The sequence below is a fragment of the Rhinopithecus roxellana genome, chromosome 13, assembly GCF_007565055.1.
Source record: "Rhinopithecus roxellana isolate Shanxi Qingling chromosome 13, ASM756505v1, whole genome shotgun sequence".
NCBI lineage: Eukaryota > Metazoa > Chordata > Mammalia > Primates > Cercopithecidae > Rhinopithecus > Rhinopithecus roxellana.
The window spans coordinates 12,995,269-13,022,236 of NC_044561.1; the positions used below are offsets into that span (position 1 = coordinate 12,995,269).

The 26,968-nt window shown below is 52.9% G+C and overlaps 1 protein-coding gene across 1 annotated transcript; it reads left to right on the plus strand.

Annotated features, from left to right (window-relative positions):
• The first annotated feature begins 754 nt into the window (after positions 1-754).
• TXN2 (thioredoxin 2) lies at positions 755-18,615 on the plus strand. The gene is made up of 4 exons (XM_010389170.2): positions 755-958; positions 1,682-1,944; positions 5,656-5,779; positions 18,055-18,615. Exons 2-4 carry the CDS (start codon positions 1,682-1,684, stop codon positions 18,166-18,168), a joined length of 501 nt encoding a protein of 166 aa, XP_010387472.1. The 5' UTR covers positions 755-958; the 3' UTR covers positions 18,169-18,615.
• Positions 18,616-26,968: the final 8,353 nt, after the last annotated feature.

The following is a 26,968-nucleotide window of genomic DNA, read 5'->3' on the forward strand; positions in this document are numbered from 1 at the left end:
TGGCGCGCGCCTGTAATCTCAGCTACCTGGCAGGCTGAGGCAGAGGAATCATTTGAACCCGGGAGTTGGATGTTGCAGTGAGCCAAGATCGCGCCACTGCAACTCCAGCCTAGGGGAGCGAGACTCTGTCATTAACCAATAAATAAATATAATTAAAATCAAGCAACAGGAGTTAACAAAATCAAAAACCACGGGGACCTCTCAACTGCCTTTTCTCCCTTAAGTACCCTCCATTGCTACCCCTGCTCCATCACCTCCTCTTCCGGTCCCTCCTCTAGGGCCCGCCCACCCCTTCCGGTTCCGCCCCGCGCCAGCCTTCTTTCCGACCAGGGCCTGCCAGCCTCTTTCAATCCCTCCCCCGTCGACCTGCCCATTGCTTCCGGTCCCTAGCTGAGACCCTGCCCTTTCAGCTGTGCCTCCTCCCGCCATTCCCATTGGCGGAAAATCTCAGACGCTCCTCAAATTAGAGAGGGATCGGTCTGGCGCTGTGGCTCAGGCCGGTAATCCCAACACTTTGGGAGGCCGAGGCGGGCGGATCACGAAGTCAAGAGATGGAGAGCATCCTGGCCAATATGGTGAAACCCCGTCTTTACTAAAAATACAAAATTAGCTGGGCGTGGCCAATATGGTGAAACCCCGTCTTTACTAAAAATACAAAATTAGCTGGGCGTGGTGGCGTGCGCCTCTAGTCCCGGCTACTCGGGAGGCCGAGGCAGGAGAATCGCGTGAACCCGGGAGGCGGAGGTTGCAGTCAGCCGAGATCGCGCCACCGCACCCCAGCCTGGGGACAGAGCGAGACTCCGTCTCAAAAAAAAAAAAATTCGAGAGGGACGGTGTTCCGCCTGCCTGTCCCCGGAAGTGACGTTAATGTCCGCCTCCCTGAGGAAGTGACGACAGGAGTGCCCTTGAGAGGCAGGGAGGGCTAAGCTGTGCATCCCTCCGCTCGCGTTGCAGGGAGGTAGGAGCCCTGTGGGGCTGGCTCGAAGTGGTGTAGTGACTGAGGCATGCCGCTACCGCGTTCCTGCGCAGGCTGGCGGCCGGGCGGGGGGACCTGGCTCGCCGGAGAGCCGGGGTCCCTGGTGGCGTCCGATTTTTCCCAGTTCCCTCCATTCATGTCCCTTCTTTATTAGTTCCCTCCAGTACATGTCTCTTCGTTTTTGGTTCCTATCATACTCTTAGTTCCTGCTTCAATTGTTGCGTTTCATCTTTTCAGACGACCCTGGGTTCCAGTGTTGGCTGTCATTTAATAGTGGGGTTACTTTGGGCATGTCACTTAACTTACTTGAGCTTCGGATGCCTTTCCTTACTTGCAATGTGGGCAGTACAATAGCAACTTCCTCAGAGTTGCTGTAGGAAGATCAATAATATATGTAAGGTACTTGGTCCTTACATAAATTATTAAATGTTGGTTTCTCCCTCCCGTTCTTCTGTTATAATCTAAATCCCGATTTCTTTTTGGTTGTGAAGCCAATTTTCCTGTCCTTCTGGTTTGCCTAGCTATTCCTTTCCCTTGATTCTCAGCGTCCTCACTTCTATGCTACAAATCTTACATATTATTTCCTTGCATTTTGCTTCCCACTCTGCCTCTTCTTGAGCCCCGAGTACTCCCCAAATCTCTTTATTTTTCTAGTGTGTCAACTTCCTTTTGTATGCCCCAATTCTTCTGCCTCTTCCCTCACAGATGGCTCAGCGACTTCTCCTAAGGAGGTTCCTGGCCTCCGTCATCTCCGGGAAGCCCTCTCAGGGTCGGTGGCCACCCCTCACTTCCAGAACCCTGCAGACCCCACAATGCAGTCCTGGTGGCCTGACTATAACACCCAACCCAGGCCGAACAATATACACCACCAGGATCTCCTTGACCACCTTTAATATCCAGGATGGACCTGACTTTCAAGACCGAGTGGTCAACAGTGAGACACCAGTGGTTGTGGATTTCCACGCACAGTGAGTATTGGGGGTCCACAGAAGACTAGGGTTCTACTTGTTCAAGTATTTATTGAATGCCTGCTATGTTCTATGCTGCTCATATGTAGACTCAATATACAGACTGGTCAGGCCCAGTCCCTGCCCTCAAGGGGAGTACAGTCTAATAGAAGACAGATGAGTGAACAGTCTGCAAAGCTGACTGCAGTTAGTGCTGGGAAACACATGTTCTGTTTCTTAATGCCCAGAAAGCTCAGCATCATCTTCAGCGTGGACCAGAGTTGGAAAAATATGATTGTCACCTTGCCATGAAAACTGCAAGAAGGGCTGGCAAAAAGTTATCAGTGTCGGCCAGGCGCGGTGGCTCACACCTGTAGTCCCAGCACTTTGGGAGGCTGAGGCAGGCAGATCACCTGAGGTCAGGAGTTCGAGACCAGCCTGGCCAACATGGTGAAACCTCATCTCTACTAAAAATACAAAATTAGCCAGGCATGGTGGTGCACACCTGTAATCCCAGCTACTTGGGAGGCTGAGGCAGGAAAATCACTTGAACCTAGGAAGCGGAGGTTGCAGTGTGCCAAGATCATGCCATTGCACTCCAGCCTGGGCATTGCACTCCAGCCTGGGCAAAAAGAGCGAAACTCCGTCTCAAAAAAAAAAAAAAAAAAAAGGTTAGTGTCATTATCGTGGTGCCCAAGCATATGGGGCATAGGAAGGAGTTTCCTTTCAGTGCTGTCTGAGTTTGCTTTAGTGATATTTAAGTCCCTCTGGCCTTCTGATTTTTAGCCTGGCCTTTTTCATTTCTAGACCTTTGGGGCCTGGCTAGACACCCAACTACACAAAAACTGGACAAAGCCCTCTGAATGAGGCATCCTGGGAGAAACCAGTGTAGCATAAGTTAAAAATTCAGGGGCCTTCAGGTTGGGCACAGTGGCTCACACCTATAATCCCAGCACTCTCAGGGGCCAAGGCGGGTGGATTACCTGAGGTCAGGAGTTCGAGACCTGCCTGGCTAACATGGCGAAACCCCGTCTCTACTAAAAATACGAAAATTAGCTGGGCCCGGTGGCGGGCACCTGTAATCGCAGCTACTCAAGAGGCTGAGGCAGGAGAATCACTTGAACCTGGGAGGTGGAGGTTGCAGTGAGCTGAGATCGCACCATTGCACTCCAGCCTGGGTGACAGAGGGAAATTCCATCTCAAAAAAAAAAAAAGAAAGAAAGGAAGGAAGAAAAAGAAATTGAAGGGCCTTCTGGTCAGGTCTCTGACAGATTGTTCTGCCATCTTTCCAGTTGTTTCTCTGACTCACCCTGTGGCCTTGGGCAGGCCGCTTGATATCTTTGTGCTCCCTTCTTCACTTGTAATAGGAGATAAGGTCTTGTACACTGGGTTTTTAGGTGTTATGAGTTGTTTTTGTTTTTCTTCTTTTAGAGACAAGGTCTCACTCTGTCACCCAGGCTAGAATGTAGACTGCAGTAGTGTGATCACGACTCACTGCAGTCTCTACCTCCTGATCTCAAGCAATCTTCCCACCTTGGCCTCCCAAAGTGCTGGTATTACAGGCGTGAACCACTGCGCCAGGCCTGAGGGGTTTTTTTCTTTTTTTGTTTTTGAGACAGAGTCTCATTCACCCAGGCTGGACTGCAGTGGCTCGATCAGCTCACTGCAACCTCCGCCTCCCGAGTTAAGACGATTCTTCTGCCTCAGCCTCCCAAGTAATTGGGACTACTGGTGCCTGCCATCACACCCAGATAATTTTTTTGTATTTTTGGTAGAGATGGGGTTTCGCCATATCGGCCAGGCTGGTCTCTTGAACTCCTGACTACAGGTGACCCCCACCCCCACCACCTCGGCCACCCAAAGTGCTGGGATTACAGGTGTGAACCATTACTCCCAGCCTATTTTCTGCATTTAAAACCCTCAGGCCTGACTGGGTGTGGTGTGCACAACCACACCTACTGCTCAGGAGGCTGAGGCAGGAGAATTACTTGAATCCAGGAGGCGGAGCTTGCAGTGAGCCAAGATCGTGCCGTTGCACTCCAGCCTGGGCAACAGAGTGAGACTCCATCTCAAAAATAGACAAGTAAGTGCTGAGAATAAAATAGCAGTTGTCAGCCAGGGGTTTGTGAAAGGTGGAACTGTTTTGGCCTGCTGGTATAGTGAGCGTTCCAGAGAGGGCTTCCGAAATGCACAGTGCCTCATTTTGTTTGGTAAGGAAGTGGGGTGTGAGTTGTTCATTCATTGCCAGGCACTGTCCTTGGTGCCACATACACAGAGATGACAGCACCAGGCCTGTCCTGGATGAGCTTCCCCAGCGAGAGGGGAACCTGTGATCAGGGCAGTGATAGTGGTCAATTCAGGCGCTGTGGGATCACAGAGTAGCCTGTGGGTGAAAGAAAACACTTTCTTTTTTTTTTTGAGACAGAATCTCTGTCGCCCAGGCTGGAGTGCAGTGGCACGATCTCAGCTCACTTCAACCTCCACCTCCCAGGTTCAAGCGATTCTCCTGCCTCAGCCTTCCTAGTAGCTGGGATTACAGGCGCGCACCACCACTCCTGACTAATTTTTGTATTTTTGGTAGAGACGAGGTTTTACCATGTTGTTGGCCAGGCTGGTCTCGAACTCCTGACCTCAGGTGATCCGCCTGCCTCGGCCTCCCAAAGTGCTGGAATTATAAGCGTGGGTCACCGCACCTGGGCAAAGAAAACATTTTCAACACAGCTTTGGGTTATGATCGATCCTGGATGTGCTTCTCTAATCTTGCACAGGTTTCTTAACTCATATGGCCTTCAATTTCTTTGGAAGGTGCATTCTCTTTGCAGAGTTGAGGGGTGTGTTTGGTAAGAGCAGAAAAAGTGCTTGTCCATGGACTGGCGCGTTATAGACACTCCTGGCCATTGGTTCCCCTCCTTTTAGTTCTGAGTCCACATGGTGTTTGAAATAACCCCGCAGCTTCCAACGCATGCTTACCCACATTGTCTTAGTTGATCTCTCCTGATAGCTTTGAGAGCCATAATCTCTCTTTTTCAGATGAAGAAAATAGGGCCCCAGAATAATCAGCTGGTTGGTGAGGAGCCTCTGTTTGAACCTTTTAACTTCCAATCCCATGTTCTTTTATATGACAGTATATTTATCTGAAATATACTGAAATAAGTCCCTTTTATTCTAAGAGTCTTCTGATGAGGCCTGTGTTTTAGAAGTCTGGGATCTGTGAAGATTTCCCATGTGCAGAATCTCCTGGCATTACCATTTGGTTTGTTAATTTTTATTTTATTATTATTATTATTATTATTATTATTATATTTTTATTTTTGTGAGACGGAGTCTCACTCTGTTGCCCAGGCTGGAGTGCAGTGGCACAATCTCGGCTCACTGCAAGCTCCACCTCCCAGGTTCACGCCATTTTCCTGCCTCAGCCTCCCGAGTAGCTGGAACTACAGGTGCCTGCCACCATGCCTGGCTGATTTTTTGTATTTTTAGTAGAGACGGGGTTTCACTGTATTAGCCAGGATGGTCTCAATCTCCTGACCTTGTGGTCCGCCCGCCTGGACCTCCCAAAGTGCTAGGATTACAGGCATGAGCCACCGCGTCCGGCCTGTGTTAATTTTTAAACATGGTAGACAGAGATAATAGGGGTAAAATATTCCTTGGAAAGATGCAGGTCTGGGAAGCCAGTAGGGGATGCTGAGCGGTCTTTTGACTGACTGGACGCTTCCTTTCTCACCTTTTGAGGTGGTGTGGGCCCTGCAAGATCCTGGGGCCGAGGTTAGAGAAGATGGTGGCCAAGCAGCACGGGAAGGTGGTGATGGCCAAGGTGGATATTGATGACCACACAGACCTCGCCATTGAGTATGAGGTATGGATTGACAGGGGGTTGCCACAGGGCAGCCAGTGTAGGGGGTGTCGGGCCCAGGGGTAGCTGGTGTAGGAGATATCTTGGGGAGCACCAGGTAGCCAGTAAGCAAGGTCTCTTGGTTTTTCCAGAGCTTTTTTTTTTTTGAGATGGAGTCTCACTGTCACCCGGGCTAGAATGCAATAGTGTGATCTTGGCTTATTGCAGCCTCTGGCTCCCAGGTTCACGCGATTCTCTTGCCTCAGCCTCCCAAGTAGCAGGGACTACAGGCGCACACTACCACACCTGGCTAATTTTTTGTATTTTTAGTAGAGACAGGGTATCACCATGGTGGCCAGACTGGTCTCGAACTCCTGACCTCATGATCCGCCCACCTCAGCCTCCCAAAGTGCTGGGATTATAGGCATGAGCCACCACACCCAGCCTGTTTTTCCAGAGCTTTTAGGAGCTCAGAGCACTTTGTAGAGGTGGCTGTTGATCCTCTGAGCCACCTGTCTCTCTTCGCCACCTTTAGGAAGTAGATAGTATGACCCGAAAACACCAGGTCATTCTCTTAGTCTCGGACATTGGTACATTCCTTTATTCATCTACCCACATGTTCAATGAGCAGTCATTTGGGAGCTCGATGTGCAAGCATTTGTGATTCTGACACAAATAAGATGAGATCTTGTCTCCAAGCAACTCCTAGAGAACAGCAGGTAGAAAGATCATCTCAGTGTAGGGTGAGGAGTGCTAAAAGAAGAGACGCATAAAGGAAGAAGGGACTGTTTGCTTGTGGGGGAGCTGGAGGGGAAAGGAATGCTTCATGTTAGAGAGAACCTCTGAGTCGAGCCATGAAGGATGCTCGGAGAAGGAGGAAGGGTTGAGGAAACAGCGTGCACAAAGACATGGAGTCGTCTCACTTGGTTGGTTGGTTGGTTTGTCCATTTATTCAGCAGATATTTGAGAGTCCCTCGAGTGCCAGGTACTGTTACTTGGTGTTGAGGATAAGGCAGTGAACAAAACTGACAAAAAGTCTCTGCCTTCATGGAGTCTCCATTCTAGTATTTTAAATCAGGGGTCGGCAAACTTTATCTCTAAAGGACCAGTTGGTATTTGAGGCCTTGCAGGGCAGTGGTCTCTGCTACAACCATTCAGCCATGCTCATAGCCGAAAGCAGCCATAGATACTACACAAACAAATGGGCGTGACTGTGTTCCAATAAAACTTTGTTTACAAAAGCAAGCAGTAGGCTGTATTGGGCCTGTAAACTATAGTTTGCTGACCCCTGTTTTAGATAATAAGTTCAATGGAGAAAAATACATCAGGAAAAGGGGACGGGAGTACTGAGTATGGGGCAGGGTTTTTTTTTTTTGAGACAGAGTCTCACTCTGTCGCCCAGGCTGGAGTGCGGTGGCGCGATCTCGGCTCACTGCAAGCTCCACCTCCCGGGTTCACGCCATTCTCCTGCCTCAGCCTCCCGAGTAGCTGGGACTACAGGCGCCCGCCACCTCGCCCAGCTGGTTTTTTTGTAATTTTTAGTAGAGATGGGGTTTCACCGTGTTAGCCAGGATGGTCTTGATCTCCTGACCTGGTGATCCGCCCGTCTCAGCCTCCCAAAGTGCTGGGATTACAGGCTTGAACCATCATGCCCGGCCAGGGTTTCTTTTTTTGAGACAGAGTTTTGCTCTTGACGCCCAGGCTGGAGTGCAATGGTGCAATCTCAGCTCACTGCAACCTCTGCCTCCCGGGTTCAAGCAATTCTCCTGCCCCAGCCTCCCGAGTAACTGGGATTACAGGCACATGCCACCACGCCCAGCTAATTTTCTGTATTTTTAGTAGAAACGAGGTTTCACCATGTTAGCCAGGCTGATCTCAATCTCCTGACTTCAGGTTATCCGCCTGCCTTGGCCTCCCAAGGTGCTGGGATTACAGGCGTGAGCCACCGCGCCCAGCAGGTTTCTTTTTTAAAGGGTATGCTAGGGTAGATCTCCCTGAGAAGGTGACCTTTGAGCAAAAACAGGAAGGAAGTGAGTGAAGCATGTGGGTCTTTGGAAGAACTATTGAGGCAAAGCAAAATCCCTGAGGTCTGATGAGCCTGGGTTGCTTATAGGCCAGCAGGGGCCAGGTGCCTGGAGGTGTCTGGGGTGGGGGCATCCTCTGGGGCTTGGAGACCACTGCCTGGAGAAAGGGGAGAGGCCCACTTTGCCTGGGTGGCCAGAGTGAAGGGCCAAGCATGGAGCTGGGGAAAGCAGACTGCAGCTGGATTGGGTGGGTCTCTGGATAGCCGTGCTGAAGGTAGCGCTGTTGCAGAGCCGAGGGCGCTCCTGGCAGCCTCGGGCCCAATCTGGCTCACAGACACTTTTAGTCTGGCACTCAAAGTATTTTAAAGTAATAGGAACCAGATGCTGATATATGAAACTCCGATGTCATGTGAAAATCTGGATTTCTGATTTTCTTGAAATACCTTAACCTGGCCAGAGTGAGCCTTCACCCCTCCCTCCTTCCTCCTCCATGTAACAAGTGAATGAAAGAGGCCTCTGTCTTCCTCAGAGTTTACAAGTCCAGGTTTCATTCTCACTAGACCAGCTCAGGCCGGGTGCAGTGGCTCAAGCCTGTAATCCCAGCACTTTGGGAGGCCGAGACGGGCGGATCACGAGGTCAGGAGTTCGAGACCATCCTGGCTAAGACAGTGAAACCCCGTCTCTACTAAAAAATACAAACAGCTAGCCGGGCGAGGTGGCGGGCGCCTGTAGTCCCAGCTACTTGGGAGGCTGAGGCAGGAGAATGGCGTAAACCCAGGAGGTGGAGCTTGCAGTGAGCTGAGATCTGGCCACTGCACTCCTGCCCGGGTGACAGAGCGAGACTCCGTCTCAAAAAAAAAAAAAAAAAAAAAAACTAGACCAGCTCAAATAGAGGCACCCATCCCTGAACCAGTGCTCTGTGGCAGGAAATGGGTGGTGGGGGCGGGGTGAGAACAGACTGGCCACCCCTTGAGCTAGGCAGGGAGTGGGGAGTGACTACCCAAAGGAATATCAGTCTGTGATGACCAGAAGCAGGGGAGAGGGAGACCAGGCAGACAAACGCGATGGCCACTGCAGGTAGCCGCTGGAGCAGGCCTGCCTTGCGAGTTAGTAACTGAGGGCTGCTTACAGGGGCTGCGGGAGGGGTGAGTCACTTTTTCAAAAAGTTTGGCCACTGACTGCTCAGTGAGGGAGGCGTCTATCTGCCCATTTGGACGCCCCTCGCTTTCCCCTGCCTGGCCATGCCTCGGGTAAGAGCCCGGACTGGGGCTCCTAGGGCCTCCCACAGGTCACACGTGGGCTTCAGATGTCTCAGGCCTCCTGGCTCTGCCAGACACCACATCATAACTATTCAGCAGACACCACCTGAGGGCCAGCCATGTGCAGGGATTATGGTAACTACTGCAGATGCTAAGAAGCCCATAGGCCCTGCCCCAGTGTCTCGTGGGGTGGCAAGAATGCTGAGGACTGTCCCCAGGAGGCTGTTGTGGGAGTGGGCACCGAAGGCCTGTGGTAAAGCCTCGTAAGTGAGAGGGAGATGCCTCTCGTGGAATGCTCTCAATCTCTCCCCGCCGCTGCCACCCCTCCACTGCCTGGGGACTGCGCTATCACACAGAAAGTCCTCAAGGCTGCTGGGCCCACATCGCTTGGTCTCAGCCGTGTTGTTTTGCCAAACCCTGATCTGACATCATTGCAGGGTTTAGGAAGCTCCAGCCAGGGTTCTTCCTGACCCACTCCCTCCCTCCCTCCTTCCCTTCCTCCCTCCCTCCCTCCCTCCCTCCCTCCCTCCCTCCCTCCCTCCCTCCCTCCCTTCCTTCCTTCCTTCCTTCCTTCCTTCCTTCCTTCCTTCCTCTTTTCTTTCTGAAGAGAGCCTGAGGAACAGGTTTCCTCTGAGGGAACTACAGTGCCCCCATGACGGCTTTCTTTAAGGCCTAAAGTCCTTTTTCTTTTTTGAGATGGAGTCTCACTCTGTCGCCCAGACTGGAGTACAGTGGCATGATCCCGGTTCCCTGCAACCTCCACTTCTCGAGTTCAAGTGATTGTCCTATCTCAGCCTCCCAAGTAGCTGGGATTACAGGCCCCAGCCACCACGCCCAGCTAATTTTTGTAGTTTTAATGGAAGAGAGGGTTTCACCATGTTGGTCAGGCTGGTCTCGGACTCTTGATATCGGGTGATCAGCCCGCCTTGGCATCCCGAAATGCTAGGATTACGGGCGTGCACCACCACGCCTGGCCTAATTTTTGTATTTTTAGTAGAGATGGGGTTTCACCATGTTGACCAGGCTGGTTTCAAACTCCTGACCCCAAGTGATTCACCCGCCTCAGCCTCCCAGAGTGCTGGGATTCCAGGCATGAGCCACCACTCCCGACCGTCAAGTCCTTTTTCAAATGTTGGTTGACCTTGTTGGAAAACCGGCTTTAGGCCAAGTGCAGTGGCTCACACCTGTAATCCCAGCAGTTTAGGAGACTAAGGTGGATGAATCACCTGAGGTCAGGAGTTCAAGACTAGCCTGGCCGACATAGTGAAACCCTGTCTCTATTAAAAATACAAAAATTAGTGCTGTGTAGTGGTGGGCACCTGTAGTGCCAGCTACTCAGGAGGCTGAGGCAGGAGAATCACTTAAACCCAGCAGGTGGAGGTGGCGGTGAGCTGAGATTACGCCACTGCATTGCATCCTGGGTGACAGAGTGAGACTCCTTGAAAAAAGAAAAGAAGAAAAACTGCTTTAAGTAAATTATATTCAGGGAATTATGCGCTTCTCCCGGAGCTCTCATGACACCCTCCCCGCCCCCCGCACACACCCTCAGATAAGTCTCCTTCCTCACACAAATTTCTCCCCTTGAACCACTTTATGCTTTAACTGCCCACCCTAGGACTTCACTGGCTGCCAAGGGAGAGCGAAGGGAAAGTCCCTCAGGGCCTTGGGGTTCAATGCCCCAGCCCCTCTCCCTCACACTCGGCACTGCCCTGGCTTAGCAAGATGCAAGACTCTCCACTCTTCTGCCTCTACCTGCCACTCTCCTGACCATCCCAACCTTGCCAGCTCGTGGGGAAGGCAGGGAGAGAATGGGCCAGGAGTGGACCCTCGGCCTTTGTGCTTTCCTCTTGGGCTTCTGCTTCTCACCTCACACTTAGAGGTGTTATCCTTTTATTTTCTCATCTTTTAGAAGATATGAGTGCCTTTTTTTTTTTTTTTTTTTTTTTTTTGAGATAGAGTTTTGCTCTTGTTGCCCAGGCTGGAGTGCAGTGGTGCCATCTTGGCTCGCCGCAACCTCCGCCTCCCAGGTTCAAGCGATTCTCCTGCCTCAGCCTCCCGAGTAGCTGGGATTACAGGCGCCCACCACCACGCCTGGCTAATTTTGTGTTTTTTGGTAGACATGGGGTTTCTCCATGTTGGTCAGGCTGGTCTCGAACTCCTGACCTCAGTTGATCTACCCACCTCCGCCTTTCAGAGTCCTGGGATTGCAGGCGTGTGAGCCACCGCGCCCAGCCCTGCATTTCTTTTTTGTTTGTTTCATTTAAAAAAAAAAAATTGGCCGGGCACGGTGGCTCAAGCCTGTAATCCCAGCACTTTGGGAGGCTGAGACGGGCGGATCACGAGGTCAGGAGATCGAGACCATCCTGGCTAACATGGTGAAACCCCGTCTCTACTAAAAATACAAAAAACTAGCCGGGCGAGGTGGCGGGCGCCTGTAGTCCCAGCTACTCGGGAAGCTGAGGCAGGAGAATGGCGTAAACCCGGGAGGCGGAGCTTGCAGTGAGCTGAGATCCGGCCACTGCACTCCATCCTGGGTGACAGAGCCAGACTCCGTCTCAAAAAAAAAAAAAAAAAAAAAAAAATTAGAAAAGATGGGGTCTCCGTATGTTGTCGAGTCTGGTCTTGAACTGGGCTCAAGCCATTTTCCCACCTCAGCCTCCCAAAGTGCTGGTATTACACATGTGAGCCACTGTGCCAGCCACCAAGACTGCATTTGTGTGTGTGTGTGTGTGTGTGTGGTTTTTTTTTGTTTTTTTTTTTTTTTGAGATAGAGTCTCGCTCTGCCGCCCGGGCTGGAGTGCAGTGGCCGGATCTCAGCTCACTTCAGCTCACTGCAAGCTCCACCTCCCGGGTTCACGCCATTCTCCTGCCTCAGCTTCCCGAGTAGCTGGGACTACAGGCGCCCGCCACCACGCCCGGCTAGTTTTTTGTGTTTTTTAGTAGAGACGGGGTTTCACCGTGTTAGCCAGGATAGTCTCGATCTCCTGACCTCGTGATCCACCCGTCTCAGCCTCCCAAAGTGCTGGGATTACAGGCTTGAGCCACCGCGCCCGGCCATGTGTGTGTTTTTGAGATGAAGCCTCGCTCTGTTGCCCAGGCTGGAGTGCAGTGACGCAGTCTCAGCTCACTGCAACCTCTGCCTTCTGGGTTCAAGCTATTCTCTTGCCTCAGCCTCCCAAGTAGCTGGGACTATAGGTACCCACCACCACGCCCAGCTTTTTGTTTTAGTGGAGACGAGGTTTCCCCATGTTGGCCAGGCTGGTCTGGAATCCCTGACCTCATGATCCGCCCACCTCAGCCTCCCAAAGTGCTGGGATTACAGGCATGAGCCACCACACCCGGCCACCAAGACTGCATTTCTAACAAGCTCCCAGGTGATGCCAAGGCTGGGCGTCCTGAGCCAACATGGAGAGAAGCCAGTGTTCTGAAGGCCCCAGACTGACTTTCTGCTTCTGGAGGCCCCGGACTGACTCTGTGGGGAGGAACTGCTCTTTGAAAGCCTGTGTCTCAGCTGCCGCTCTCAGCACAGACTGCTTGCCAAAAGGAAAGTTCATGGACAAATGTATAATAGCATGTGTCCGCCATTCCAGCGCCATACAGAACCGTTCCACCACCCTCGGTTCCCCTGTTTTCCAGCAGTTCACCTCTCCTTCCCGCCCCTCCCCACCTTCACCCCCCGGCAGTCACTGATCTCATTTTTTGTCGTCGTTCTTTCTGAAGATTTTATGTTTTTAGGGCAGTTTTAGGTTCGTAGCAAAATTGAGAGGAAGGGGAAGGTACAGAGACTTCCCATAAGCCCCCTGTCCTCCCACATGCCCAGCCTCACCACTATCCACAGCCCGTGCCAGGGTGATCCATTTGTCACAACTGATGAACTACACAGACATCATTATCCCCCAAAGCCAAAAGTTGACATCGGGGGTCACTCTTGGTGTTGTGCCTTCTGTGGGTTTGGACAAATGTGTCAAAGCCGGTGTTCACTATTCTAGCATCATCCAGAGTCATTTCACTGCCTCCATGTCCTCTGCTCTGCCTGTTCATCTCTCCTTCCTCCTCCCTCCAGCCCTGGCAACCCTTGATCTTTTCACTGTCTCCCTAATTTTGCCAGAATGTCATGTAGTTGGATTTGAATTTTTCAAGAGTTGTTTTTCCAAGAACCCTCTCATATCTAAAAGCTTTTACAAAACACTTGGCATTTTGCATTTGAAGCATGAGATCCTTTAATGCGTCCTCACATGTTCTTCCCCGTGCTGGGACTCAGTAGATGGCTGTCTCTTTGCTGCTGGGCAGAAGCACAACAGAGTTTGATGCCCTGAAAGTCAAACAGATCTTGTTTCAGATCCCAGCTTCGTTTTTTTTTTTTTTTTTTTTTTTTTTTTTTTTTTTTTTTTTTTTTTAGTAGAGGGAGTCTCGCTCTTTCACCAGGCTGGAGTGAAGTGACGCAATCTCGGCTCACTGCAACCTCTGCCTCCCGTGTTCAAGCCATTCTCCTGCCTCAGCCTCCCGAAGTGCTAGGATTATAGGCGTGTGGCACCACACCCGGCTAATTTTTATATTTTTAGTAGAAACGGGGTTTCACCGTGTTGACCAGGCTGGTCCCAGACTCCTAACCTCAGGTGATCCATCCGCCTCGTCCTCCCAAAGTGCTAGGATTACAGGCATGAGCCATCACGCCCGGCCTTATTTGTTTTGAGACAGAGTCTCACTGCAATGAGTGCAATGGCGTGATCTCAGCTCACTGCAGCCTCCGCCTCCTGGGTTCAAGCCATTCTCCTGCCTCAGCCTCCTGAATAGCTGGGACAACAGGTGCCTGTCACCAAGCCCCACTAATTTTTGTGTTTTTGGTAGAGATGGGGTTTCACCATGTTGGCCAGGCTTGTCTCGAACTCCTGACCTCAGATAATCCGCCTTCCTTGGCCTCCCAAAGTGCTGGGATTACAGGCAGGAGCCGCCGCGCCTGGCCTACACCGCGTCATTTTGAACAGTTGCTCACACTTTGGGCCTCAGTATTCTCATCATTAAAATGACCCTACCCACAGCCAGGAGAGTGTGAGATAGTGTACACAGGTGTCTATATCATTCCTGACACGAAAAAGCACCCAGCATGTGACAGTGATCTTTTCCTTTTAACTCTGCAATGAGCCGAGGAGGAGGTTGCAGCGTTCCGCAGCACCTAGCACTGTGCCTTTCCCTTGGTAGGCCCTTAGCTGAGTTAACAGATGGATGCCATCGGGGTGAGACAGGAGAAGACATGCCAGGACATGGAGCTCGGTGGTGGTGCAGGCGGGCTGTGGGTTAGTGGAAAGAGACTGCACACATGTGCACAGTCCCCGACTTCTGCCCTGAGTTCAGAGGGTCTTTATCTAAGGATAGGAGGCTCCAAATGGCTTCATGGAACAGGACAGGCAGCACATCTTAGTGTATCTTTTCCTCAGCCCCTCAGTTGGCCCAGTCAGTGCCTTTTTCACACTCAAAACATTCCAGAAGAATGTGCCAAGGCCCTGTGCACTTCCACGGAAGGCAGTGCTTACAGGCACTGGCCCCTCCTGTTATGTGAGCCAAACACAGGAGCAGCGGAGCCTCAGCCGCCTCCTCGGGGTCGAGGGAAGTCCCATTCCAGCTCAGGGTTCCTGTGAGCCCTAGTTGGGGTGTGTGTGTGTGTGTGCGTGTGTGTGTGTTTCAGCCCAACTTCAAAAAAATCCTCTTGATCAGTAATGACCAGACCTCCATTCACAGCACATCTGCTGTCTACCTGACACCAGCAGGGTCTGTGCGTGTTGAAGCATGTGTGGAGGTTTACATGAATGAGATCATTATGGCCTTCATCTGGAGTTCCTTGTTTGTTTTTTTTTTTAATTTTTTTATGGAGACGAGGTCTTACTATGAATTCCTGACCTCAAGCAGTCCTCCTGCCTTGGCCTCCCAAAGTGTTTGGGATTATAGGTGTGAGCCACTGTGCTTGTCCTTATCTGGAGTTCTTTTTTTTTTTTTTTTTTTTTTTGAGAAGGAGTCTCGCTCTGTCACCCAGGCTGGAGTGCAGTGGCCAGATCTCAGCTCACTGCAAACTCCGCCTCCCGGGTTTACGCCATTCTCCTGCCTCAGCCTCCCGAGTAGCTGGGACTACAGGCGCCCGCCACCTCGCCCGGCTAGTTTTTTGTATTTTTTTAGTAGAGACGGGGTTTCACCGTGTTAGCCAGGATGGTCTCGATCTCCTGACCTCGTGATCCGCCCGCCTCGGCCTCCCAAAGTGCTGGGATTACAGGCTTGAGCCACCGCGCCCGGCCTATCTGGAGTTCTTAAGGAACACTAAGTCCACTCTCTGAGCCTCTTCAGTGAACTTAGAGTCCTACCATGAAAAAGGTTAGGCCATTTCTTATACAGTGGCATAAAGCGTTTATTTTAATTAAAGGAATAGGACAGTGTGCAGGTGGGAGCCAGCGGCTTGAGCTCTGCTTCTGCCAAGAGGCTCCTGCTATGAGGTGCTCCAGCTACCTTTGCAGACCACTAGAGGGCACCAGAGAATGCCTGGGAAGGCCCTGGTGGCTTCAGGCGCTCCCTGGAGCCTCCTGGAGCAAACTTTTTTCAGCCCTGCTCTGCCTGGAGACAGGGTTTGCCACCCACATCAGCCTAGGGTCAGACTTTGAAGGGGCCTGAGGCACTAAGAAGGACAAGGACTGTGTCCTCTGACCTGCTGTGTTTGTCCCCAAAGTGCCCATGAGGAGTGGGGTACGGGGCCTGCCACGTAAAGTCAGTGGGTGAGGGTGGGATGGTCTGGCCTGCATGCCTTTCCTAACTACCATGTGCACGGTTTTTGGACATTCTAAATCTTACTGACTTCCAAGATGGTCTGTGGCAGGGCAGCAATGGGATATGTGAAGACCTGGTACGTTTGCGTGAATCTCTGCTCTTACTTTGTAGTTAACTTGTGTGTAAGAAAAGTCTGTGTTTATCTTGTTCTGTTTATTTTTATTTATTTATTTTGTTTTGGGGGCAGGGACAGAGTCTTGCTCTGTCGCCCAGGCTGGAGTGCAATGGCACAATCTCAGCTCAGTACAACCCCCGCCTCCTGGGTTCAAGCGATTCTCCTGCCTCAGCCTCCCGAGTAGCTGGGACTATAGGCGTGCACCACCAGGCCTGGCTAATTTTTGTATTTTTGGTAGAGATGGAGTTTCACCGTGTTGGTCAGGCTGGTCTCGAACTCCTGACCTCAAGTGATCTGCCCGCTTCGGCTTCCCAAAGTACTAGGATTACAGGTGTGAGCCACAGCGCCCGGCCTATCTTGTTCTGTTTAAATGGTTTTCTCAAATGCCCACGAATGTCAGGCAGGGATCCCAGGCAGCAGAGACCTCACGATGCCAGTCTGGTGGGCCACAGCCTCATCCGCATTCCACGTAACCTATGCAGGTCCCTGAGGGAACTGAGTAAATGCTTCACAGACCAAGAATGTTGCCGTTGCCATCTGCCTGCAACCCGCCAATAAGCGTGAGGTCGTGTATGGCCAAGCCTCTCCTCCCACGCTGTCCAGTAGAAGTCCCTGAGTTTATGGACCCTGTCACTCATCACGGCAGCAAGCTAACATGCTCTCGTGGGGCCTATGTTGGACTTTTCCTTGTGCCCTCTGCAGCCACTTTTTTTTTGAATGCCCACTATATGCCAGGCACAATGCCAGGTTCCTACGCTTATTTGCCGAGTGCTGTGCTGAGACTTTACTCGCATTACTTCATTCAGCTTTCATGCCCTCTGATGGAAGTGCCGTTAGTATCTCCATCTAGCATCTGAGAACACTAAAGCTTAGTTACGGAGGGTCATGCCCCAGCTCACCTGGCTGGTAGGAGTCCGACTGGGTCAGCCAGAGCCTGAGCTCTGCTTTATTTATTTATTTATGAGACGGAGTCTCACTCTGCCACGCAGACTGGGGTGCAGTGGTGCAATCTCCACTGACTGCAGCCTCCACCTCCCAGGTTCAAGCGATGCACCTCAGCCTCCCAAGTAGGTGGGAATACAGGCGCCCGCCACCATGCCCAACTAATTTTTGTATTTTTAGTAGATATGGGATTTCACCATGTTGGCCAGGCTGGTCTCAAACTCCTGACCTCAAATGATCTGCCCGCCTCAGCCTCCCAAAATGCTGGGATTATAGGTGTGAGGCACCGCGCCCGCCCTGAGCTCTGCTTTATACTCAGATCTTTCTTCTTTTTTTTTTTTTTTTGAGGCAGGGTCTCACTCTGTCACCCAGGCTGGAGTGCAATGGCACCATCACAGTTCACTGCAGCCTCAGTCTCCCAGGCTCAAGCGATCCTCCTGCCTCAGCCTCCCAAGTACAGGAGGACAGGCACGCACCACCATGCCTGGCTAATTTTTGGTGGGGAGTTTAGTAAACACAAGGTCTCACTATATTGCCCAAGCTCGTCTGGAACTCTTGAACTCAAGCGATCCTCCAGCCTCAGTCTCCCAGAGGGCTGGGTTATAGATGTAAGCCACTGTGCCCAGCCTATACTTGAATCTTTAATGCTCATCCCAAACCCTAAAGGTAGACATTACCCCGATTTTATGGAAAAGGACACTGAGGCTCAGAAAGGTGCTGTGACCTGGCCAAGGCTCCCTTGCTAGTGAGTGCAAAGCCAGGACTCGAACTGTCCCCCAGCTTCTGTCTCCCCCCGGGCCAGGCTTCCCCTGAGCTCCTCCCTGCCCCCAGCCCTGGCCTGCAGCTGCATGGGCTATTTTCATCTCTCCTGTCATTCCAGCAAAACCACTGGGCCAGTGAGTCAGTCTTGTGGTTAAGGGAGGAAGGGTACTGCTGGGAGCCCGCAATGGAAGAAGTTTCTTCAACGGGTGGCCACCGGGCCCTGCAGTACCCCTGCACTAAGGGAAGAGCCACGTTCCTCTAGGCCTGCCCATGGCTTTGGGAAATCAGTGCCCTGGATAAGCCACCAGCCTTCCCCACAAAGGCTTGGGAGTGGCAGTTAAGAAGCGTTCACTCCCAATTCACTTGGACCCCCTTGTCCTCACCACCCAGGTGTCAGCGGTGCCCACTGTACTGGCCATGAAGAATGGGGACGTGGTGGACAAGTTTGTGGGCATCAAGGATGAGGATCAGTTGGAGGCCTTCCTGAAGAAGCTGATTGGCTGACAAGCAGGGACGAGTCCTGGTTCCCTTGCCCGCGTGGGACCCCAGTAGAACTCAGCCCTTCCACGCCAGCCCTTCCTGCTGCCTCCCTCCTGTCTGGCCTCTGGGGCCTGTGCTTAGAGCCCAGGCTCCAGCCCTGAGTGCTTCTGAGCTGGCGGACTGCCCAGGGGCCATCAGAGGATGGTTGTGCTGCTGATCCGGGGACTGCCGTCTTCCCTCCCACACGCATTTCGTCCCTCCCTCTAGGGTCTGTGGCAGTTCTCCCAGGATGCGTGGAGAGAGCCCGGGCCAGCCCACAGTGTTCCTGGTCAGGCAGCCACGCCTTGGTCCCCATCTCTGGTCCCTTCCGATCTGAAACCTCGTGCCTGGCTCATCTCCACATCTCCACCTGCGTTTCTCTTTCCTGCTGCTGTTTTGGAAAAAGAAAAATGAAGCCCAAACTAGTGAGAATAATGTCTAATTCTCATTTTTTGCAGGTCTGTGATAAAGAACTTAGTCATCCCAGGCCGGGCGCGGTGGCTCAAGCCTGTAATCCCAGCACTTTGGGAGGCCGAGACGGGCGGATCACGAGGTCAGGAGTTCGAGACCATCCTGGCTAACACGGTGAAACCCCGTCTCTACTGAAAAATACAAAAAGCTAGCCAGGCGAGGTGGCGGGCGCCTGTAGTCCCAGCTACTCGGGAGGCTGAGGCAGGAGAATGGCGTAAACCCGGGAGGCGGAGCTTGCAGTGAGCTGAGATCCGGCCACTGCACTCCAGCCTGGGCGACAGAGTGAGACTCCGTCTCAAAAAAAAAACAAACAAACAAAAAAAAAGAACTTAGTCATCCCTTCCACCTCCTACTGTGAAGAGCAGACCCTGGGTCCCACACTGAAATCCCCTCTAGTCGCCCATCCTCACCCCCCCAGGAGCCTTCTCCCACCTCACCTCCCAGGCAGTGGGGCAGAAAATGATTGATGGGCTGGGGAGCCCTGGAGAACCTTGACTCTAGAAGTCTCGAGGTGCCTCCTTCGCTCCTTAGCTGGCCCATTGGTTTTCTGAGCAGGGGGCTGAACTGTGAACAAGTCAGACCAATAAAGCAAGGGTCTGCACCGCCTGCAATGTTGCATCTGTGTGGGCTCCGAGCACCTGTGACCCTTTCCCAGGGGGCTTGTCCACTGTCCCCGCATCCTCCCCTAACTCCACAACACTCTCTCCAACCAGCCCCTCCTGTTCACTATCATGCTTGTCAGCTGTGGCTGCTATTCTGAGGATGCCACGTGCCAGTCCTCATGCCCTCCTAAGGCAAGAGGCTGTTGTCCCCATTACCCTGATGAAGACACTGAGGCTCATGGGATGCAGAACTGGGGTTTCTATCCAGACGTGATTGCCTCTGAAACCTGGGCTCCCATAGCTGATCCCTTTGATCCTTCTGAGGCCACCCCCGTCTGACGGGCTCCTGGCTGCCCCAGCAGGTGCCTGGCCCTGTGGGGATCAGGCTGTCCTTCCCATGGGTGCCTGCAGGAACTTCTGGGCCTTGGGACCAGACAACCTCTCTTGGCCCCCAGCTCCCCTTGGCCATAGAGGAGTGTGCCAGGGGAGCCAGGCTTGCCAGTCAGGAAAGCCTTCCGTCTGCCTCACTCCTAGGGCCAAGCTGTCATTAGGGCTCAGTTGCCCGGATGAGGCCCCAGCTTCCTGTGAGTCGGGTACTTGGCGGCAGGGGGATCCTGACAGCCTCCCCCATGGCCTCAGGGATGCCATGGGGCTGGTATTGCTTGCTCTCAGAGGCTCACCCTGTTCCTGTTAGAACTGCCTGCGTTCTCCAGGGGCCCGCTCAAGGACTGCCTTGGGAAGGCTGCCTAGACTGAGGGAGGAGAGGGGCCCGTGGCCTCTGAAGGACCCCAGGCACCAGGGGCTGTCACAGTCACATGGAGGCGACAAAACCAGCAGCTGGTGTCAGTGGAGACAGAAGTTCGTGGAGTGAACATCCTCCAAAGGCCAAAAGCCCTGGATAAGATGAGCAGGACCTGTCCAGGCTCAGGAGGCACCTCCCAGGCACCTGGCACTGTTCTGAGGGTTTCAGCTTACCTCAGCCCCGCAGGGAGGCATCGCCCTTCAGGTTCCACCTGAGACCTGCCCCAAGAGGTTGAGGAGCTTTCCCCAGTGCACAAAGCCCCTGAGAAGCTGAACTGGGATTCAAGGCCAGACAGCCTTCCACACCCACCCCCAGGCACCAACCTCGCTGCCTCCCTTCATCTGATAGAAGGTGGCGTGTGTGTGATCTTCATCTCACAACAGGCAACAAGGCAGGTGGTGTCAGCTTATTTGACACAATGGGAGCGGAGCAGATCAGAGGTTGAGTAACTCTTTCAATGACACCCAGTGAGCCCAGGGTGGGGCCAGAGCACAATGCTGGGGTGCCTTGACTCCTGAGTCTGGGCCCTTTCCACCCGACCCCACTGCCACTCCTTAAAAGGCACCGTTTGCCACGCACCTTCTACACACATTACCTCATCGAATTCCACTCTTGTGAGGCAAGTATTATTTCCATATCATAAGTGAAAACAGTTCAGAGAAACTGACTTGCCCAAGGTCATGTCTGAAAAGTGATGATGCCAAATTTGAACCCAGTGGGGGTCTGGCCTCTCTGCCCGGGTGGGCGTGGAGAACTGTGGCAGAGGCCTTGGCCAGAGGCAGGACCCAGGCGCTGCTCCAGCTCCCTCTCCTTAAAAGGTGCGTTGCCCTGCAAGGTGAGCCGGTGGCTGTGGCCATCCCAGGTTGGCAGCCTGTGCCCATGAAGCTGATCATGGCCATGAGTCATGCTGGCTGTGCTCACAGAATCCTCCGGGTGATCCTGTTTGACCAATTCCAGGACACTGATCTCACCGGGGATGCCACTGGCTCTGGGCCGTCAGCCCACGGTCGTCCTCTGGGTGCCCACGTTGGGCCCCAGGACTGTGAACAGGGTTGGCAGACACCTGCTGAAAGGCTTTAGCCACCAGGTTGGGAAGCCGGGGAAAGGGGACAAAGTTGCAGGCTTGCTGAGCCTGAAGACAACCCGGGATATGGCCCCTGTATATTTATTCTTGACACCAAGTGCTTGTGGTTGCCTGCAGAGAGGCGGCAAGGATAGAAGCTCGAGTTTGCTGGGCTGGCTGCTTGACTTCTGTGCTCCCTTGAGCCCTGCAGCTCCATCCACCCTATCAGGGAGCAGGTGCCAGCCCACAGAGGAGACAGTGCCAGGGTGGGCATTGAGACGACTGAGACACCAGTCCAGGCAGGCACGCTCACCTGCAGGCAGCACCAGCATGGCTCAGAGTGAACATTTGGTGGCCACAAACACAGGTTCCTTCTAAATACAGAACACGGAGCCTGGCGCGGTGGCTCACGCCTGTAATCCCAACACTTTAGGAGGCCGAGGCGGGTGGACCACCTGAGGTCAGGAGTTCGAGACCAGCCTGGCCAACATGGCGAAACCCTATTTCTACTAAAAATACAAAAATAGCCGGGCATGCCAGTGCACACCTGTAATCGCAGCTACTCGGGAGGCCAAGGCAGGAGAATGGCTTGAACCCGGGAGGCAGAGGTTGCAGTGAGTCGAGATCACACCACTGCACTCTAGGCAACAGAGCGAGACTCCATCTCAAAAAAATAATAATAATAAAACATAAAAATAAATAAACCTCCCGAACATGAGAGGGAAACTGACCCTGTCCTCGAGGGACTTAACGCCCAGAGACCTCAGAGCACGGGGCTCCGGTCATCCCTGAGCCGACGTCAGGGTAGCGTAAGGGACCTCCGGCTACCCAGCATCCCTTGTGAGGCAGAGGGAAGGGGAGGCTTGCCCAGGTCGTTGTAGGAGGTCTAGGATTTTAACCCATGCCCTGACTCCAGCCTGCCCTAAAGTGGAAATGAGGCAGAGCCTTTTCTACCCTGGCCTCAGGAGAGGGGCATGAGGAGGGCAGCTGTGTCTCTGAGGAGGGAGGACTCAGGTAAGGACCTGTCAGGTCAAGGGGATATTGATGCCGCTGCTGCCACTGCCTTCCCAGCAGGGCCTGCCCCTGCCAGGGGCCAGGGCCAGCTCAGCCCCCACCCCGGCCGCCTGGGGAAAGCTGTTCCAGGAAGTGAAGGTAGTTCTGGCCAGGCTGCGGAAATCCCAAATGTGTGGGCTCTGGGCAGGGAAGGGCCCAGAGAACAATGTTGGGGCCGCGTCCATGGAGGGCAGGATGCTGGCGACAGTAAGGCTGCCAGGCCTGCAGCCGCAGTTCCTCTGCGCTGCCTGGAACACCAGCTGCAGGCGTGACCCTTACCCTGGCCAGGTCTGGGGTCCCTGGCTCTGCAGGAAACCTGGGCCACCGGTTGTTCCAAGGAACCTCCCTTTCCAGCCACCTCCTGGCAGCAGGGCCCCTCCGGCCCTTCCACGGTGATGGAAGTAGGGCGGGAAGAATCTGATCTGGATTCAGATCCTGCCTGTGCCACCTGCAAGTTGTGTGACCTTGGGCAGGCTGCTTCTCCATTCTGAGGCTCTGTTCACGATAGTGAAATAGGCTGGCAGTGACGGCTGGCATTTACTGAGTGCATGCTACATGAATCCTCTCACTGAGTCTCCACCGCAACCCCAAAGGCAGGGACCATTGTTACCACCATTTTACAGATGAGGAAACTGAGGCTTGGAGGGCTTAAGTAACTTGGCACGAATGGAGTTCAGAGCTCAGATTTGAACTCCGATGTGGCCGGACACGATGGCTCACGCCTGTAATACCAGCACTTTGGGAGGCCAAGGCGGGAGGATCACTTGAGCCTAGGAGTTCGGGATCAACCTGGGCAACACAGTAAGACCCTGTCTTTACAAAAAAATAAAAATAAAAAAAATTAGCGTGGCATGGTGATGTGCACCTGTAGTCCCAGCTACTTGGGAGGGTGAGATGGGAGGATCACTTGAGCCCAGGAGTTTGAGGCTATAGTGAGCTGTGATCTCATCACTGCACTCCAGCCTGGGTGACAGAGTGAGATCTTGTTCTAAAAAATAAAAAATAAAAAAAATTATTTATTTATTTTATTGTTTTTGAGATGGAATCTCGCTCTGTTGCCCAGGCTGGAGTGGAATGGCATAATCTCTGCTCACTGCAACCTCCTTTGCCTCCTGGGTTCAGGCAACTCTCCTGCCTCAGCCTCCCGAGTAGCTGGGATTACAGGCATTTGCCACCATGCCTGGCTAATATTTGTATTTTTAGTAGAAACGGGGTTTCACCATGTTGGCCAGGCTGGTCTCAAACTCCTGACCTCAAATGATCCACCCACCTTGGCGTCCCAAAGTGCTGGGATTACAGGCGTGAGCCACCGTGCCCAGCTCCAAAATAAATTTTAAAAAGGGGTAAAAGAATGAACCCCAGGGCCGGGCGCGGTGGCTCAAGCCTGTAATCCCAGCACTTTGGGAGGCCGAGACGGGCGGATCATGAGGTCAGGAGATCGAGACCATCCTGACGAACACGGTGAAACCCCGTCTCTACTAAAAAAATACAAAAAACTAGCCGGGCGAGGTAGCGGGCGCCTGTAGTCCCAGCTACTTGGGAGGCTGAGGCAGGAGAATGGCGGGAACCCGGGAGGCGGAGCTTGCAGTGAGCTGAGATCCGGCCACTGCACTCCATCCCGGGCGACAGAGCGAGACTCCGTCTCAAAAAAAAAAAAAAAAAAAAGAATGAACCCCAATGTCTTTAATTTCTAATTCTCTTTGTTCTTGCTCATTATACTGCTTTCCTTTTGGGACAAGGTTTTTCACCATTTTGAGCCCCCGTTGCACCATCTCCAAGCTGGGGCTCGTGACAGTCTCTGCAAATGAGGTCACGGCTCAGCAGGTGGAAGCACGCTGGCACCCACTGGAAGCTCCAGAAGTGTTGAGCTGCGTGGCTTTCTCCTTCCCCCTGCCCCCATTCACATCTTAAACAGGAAACACCAGGCTTCCCAAGATAAGGACCCCAGCACCATGGGAGGGGCCCGTCGCTGTACCAGGCTGAGGGCCTTACATTCAGCCCTGTGCCCTGGTCCTGGTCCCTGCCACCACCACCTCCTGCTCTGGAGCTGGCTTGGTGGTGCCTGTGTCTCAGGCAGCCCTAGGGAGTTGGAGGCAGTGACCTCACCCTTGGAGAATGCCTGCTGGAATTCACCCTGAACCTGCTCCTCCATTCTCCATGCCTCCCAGCCACTTCTGAGCGGCACTCTCACGCATACCTCTGTGGCGGCCAGCAGAGCGTCTCCTGGGAGCAAGAACACCCCTGCTATACAGAGCTGTTAATTACCAACTGGGGGAAAAGCCAGTTCCCCACCTTCAGCCAGCTTGCTGGGGGAGCTTAGGCAAGTAGCTGTCTGTCTCTGGTCTGCCCCCTAGCTCAGCGTCCCAGCAAGGAAGCCATCCAGTGTCCAGCCTTTGCACCCACACCACCAGAAGCTCCTTCCATGCCTTGTTCGACCTAACACCCGCGGAAGGAGGAACTGATTCCATTTCATACATGTGGACACCAGAGGCCCAGAGAGGTGGTGACGGTGCCTAAGGCCACACCCTGGGAAATGGACTGAGGGTGGCCTGACCCCATGCCCTGCTCCTCCCCCTCTGCCACACTGCTGCCCCAGGAGGGTCAAAGGATCCCTCCTCTCATGCCCAGAGTAGGGACTTTGAGCCTTTATTTTTATTTATATTTATTTATTTATTTATTTGAGATGGAATTTTGCTCTTTTCCCCCAGGCTGGAGTGCAGTGGCACGATCTTGGCTCACTGCAAGCTCCACCTCCTGGATTCACGCGATTCTTCAGCCTCAGCCTCCCAAGTAGCTGGGATTACAGGCGCCTGCCACCATACCTGGCTAATTTTTGTATTTTTAGTAGAGATAAGGTTTCACCATGTTGGCCAGGTTGGTCTCAAACTCATGACCTCAGGTGATCCACCCACCTCAGCCTCCCAAAGTGCTGGGATTAGAGGCATGAGTCACCGTGCCAGGCCGGACCTCTCTTATCCATCTCCCCCCACCCCCACCCCATGGACACAATCTGGAACCTCCTGCCGGAATCCTACCTTCTAGGAGTTCACAGCAAACACATGAGGAGGGTCCTGTCCTCCCAGATGGTTTATCCTGAAGCAAACACATGGACACAATCTGAAGTCTAAATGCTACAAGAGAGATGACATTTACCGCCATGGTGATAGAGTACAGACTGGCTGCAAGCCCTGAAAAGCAGCACATCTGCAAAAGGAGGCTGTCGGGTAAAGCATGGGAAGGAGGTGATACTTGAGAAGGGTTGTTTTTTTGTTTTTGTTTGTGTTTGTGTTTTGAGATGGAGCCTAGCTCTGTTGCCCAGGCCGGAGTGCCGTGGTGTGATCTCAGCTCACTGCAACCTCCACCTCCCAGGTTCAAGCGATTCTCCTGTCTCAGCCTCTTGAATAGCTGGGATTACGGGCACCTGCCACAGCACCCGGCTAAGTTTTGTATTTTTAGTAGAGACAGGGTTTCACCATGTTGGCCAGGCTGGTCTCAAACTCCTAACCTTAAGTGATCTACCCACCTTGGCCTCCCAAAGTGTTGGGATTACAGGTGTGGGCCACCTTGACTGGGCAAGCAGAGTTGTGTTTTTTTTTTTTTTTTTTTTTTTTTTTTTTTGAGACAGAGTCTCGCTCTGTCGCCCAGGCTGGAGTGCAGTGGCACGATCTCCGCTCACTGCAAGCTCCACCGCCTCCTGGGTTCACGCCATTCTCCTGCCTCAGCCTCCCAAAAGCTGGGACTACAGGCGCCCACCACCACGCCCAGCTAATTCTTTTTTGTATTTTTAGTAGAGACGGGGTTTCACGTATTTGCCAGGATGGTCTCGATCTCCTGACCTCGTGATCCGCCGGCCTCAGCCTCCCAAAGTGCTGGGATTACAAGCGTGAGCCACCGCGCCCGGCCAAGAGCAGAGTTTTGAAGAATCAAATGGGACTCAGCCTGAGAGGCAAGTGGTGGGAAGGGTATTCCAGGCAGAGGGGAGAGCGTGTGCATGGCACAGAGGCAGGGAAGTTCACAGTCCGTCCCAGGAGGAGGCTTTGGTGGGGCCTTGGAGTCACACAGACCTGGTTCTAATCACAGCCCTCTCCCTCACTAGCCAAGCCTCAGTTTCCTTCATCTCTGAAATGGGAGGACAGGACCCTCCTCATGGTTATGAGATCGTAAATGTAATGTCAGAACACGATGCAATTATGTGGTAAGCACCCTATTAAAAGCTTCTCTTATTGTGTATTAGTAATGTGTATTAGTTTGCTAGCCCAGCCATCACAAAACATCACAGACTGGGTGGTTTAAACAACAGATGTTTATTTTTTCATAGTTCTGGGCTGGAAGTCCAAAATCAAGGTGCTGGCAGGGTTGGTTTATCCTGAAGCCTCTCTGCTTGGCTTGTGGGTGGCCACCTTCTTGCTGGGTCTTCACATGGTTTTTCCTCTGTGCACACACATCCCCCAAGTCTCTCTCTCTCCTTTTGTTTTGTTTTGTTTTGAGACAGAGTCTCGCTCTGCCGCCTATCGCCCAGGCTGGAGCGCAGTGGCACGATCTTGGCCCACTGCAACCTCTGCCTCCTGGGTTCAAGCGATTCTCCTGCCTCAGCCTTCTGAGTAGCTGGGACTACAGGCACCTGCCACTATGCCTGGCTAATTTTTGTATTTTTAGTAGAGATGGGGTTTCACCATGTTGGCCAGGCTGGTCTCGAACTCCTGACCTCAGGTGATCCACCTGCCTTGGCCTCTCAAAGTGCTGGAATTACAGGCGTGAACTGCCGTGCCCAGCCCAGTGCCAGTTTATGGAGGG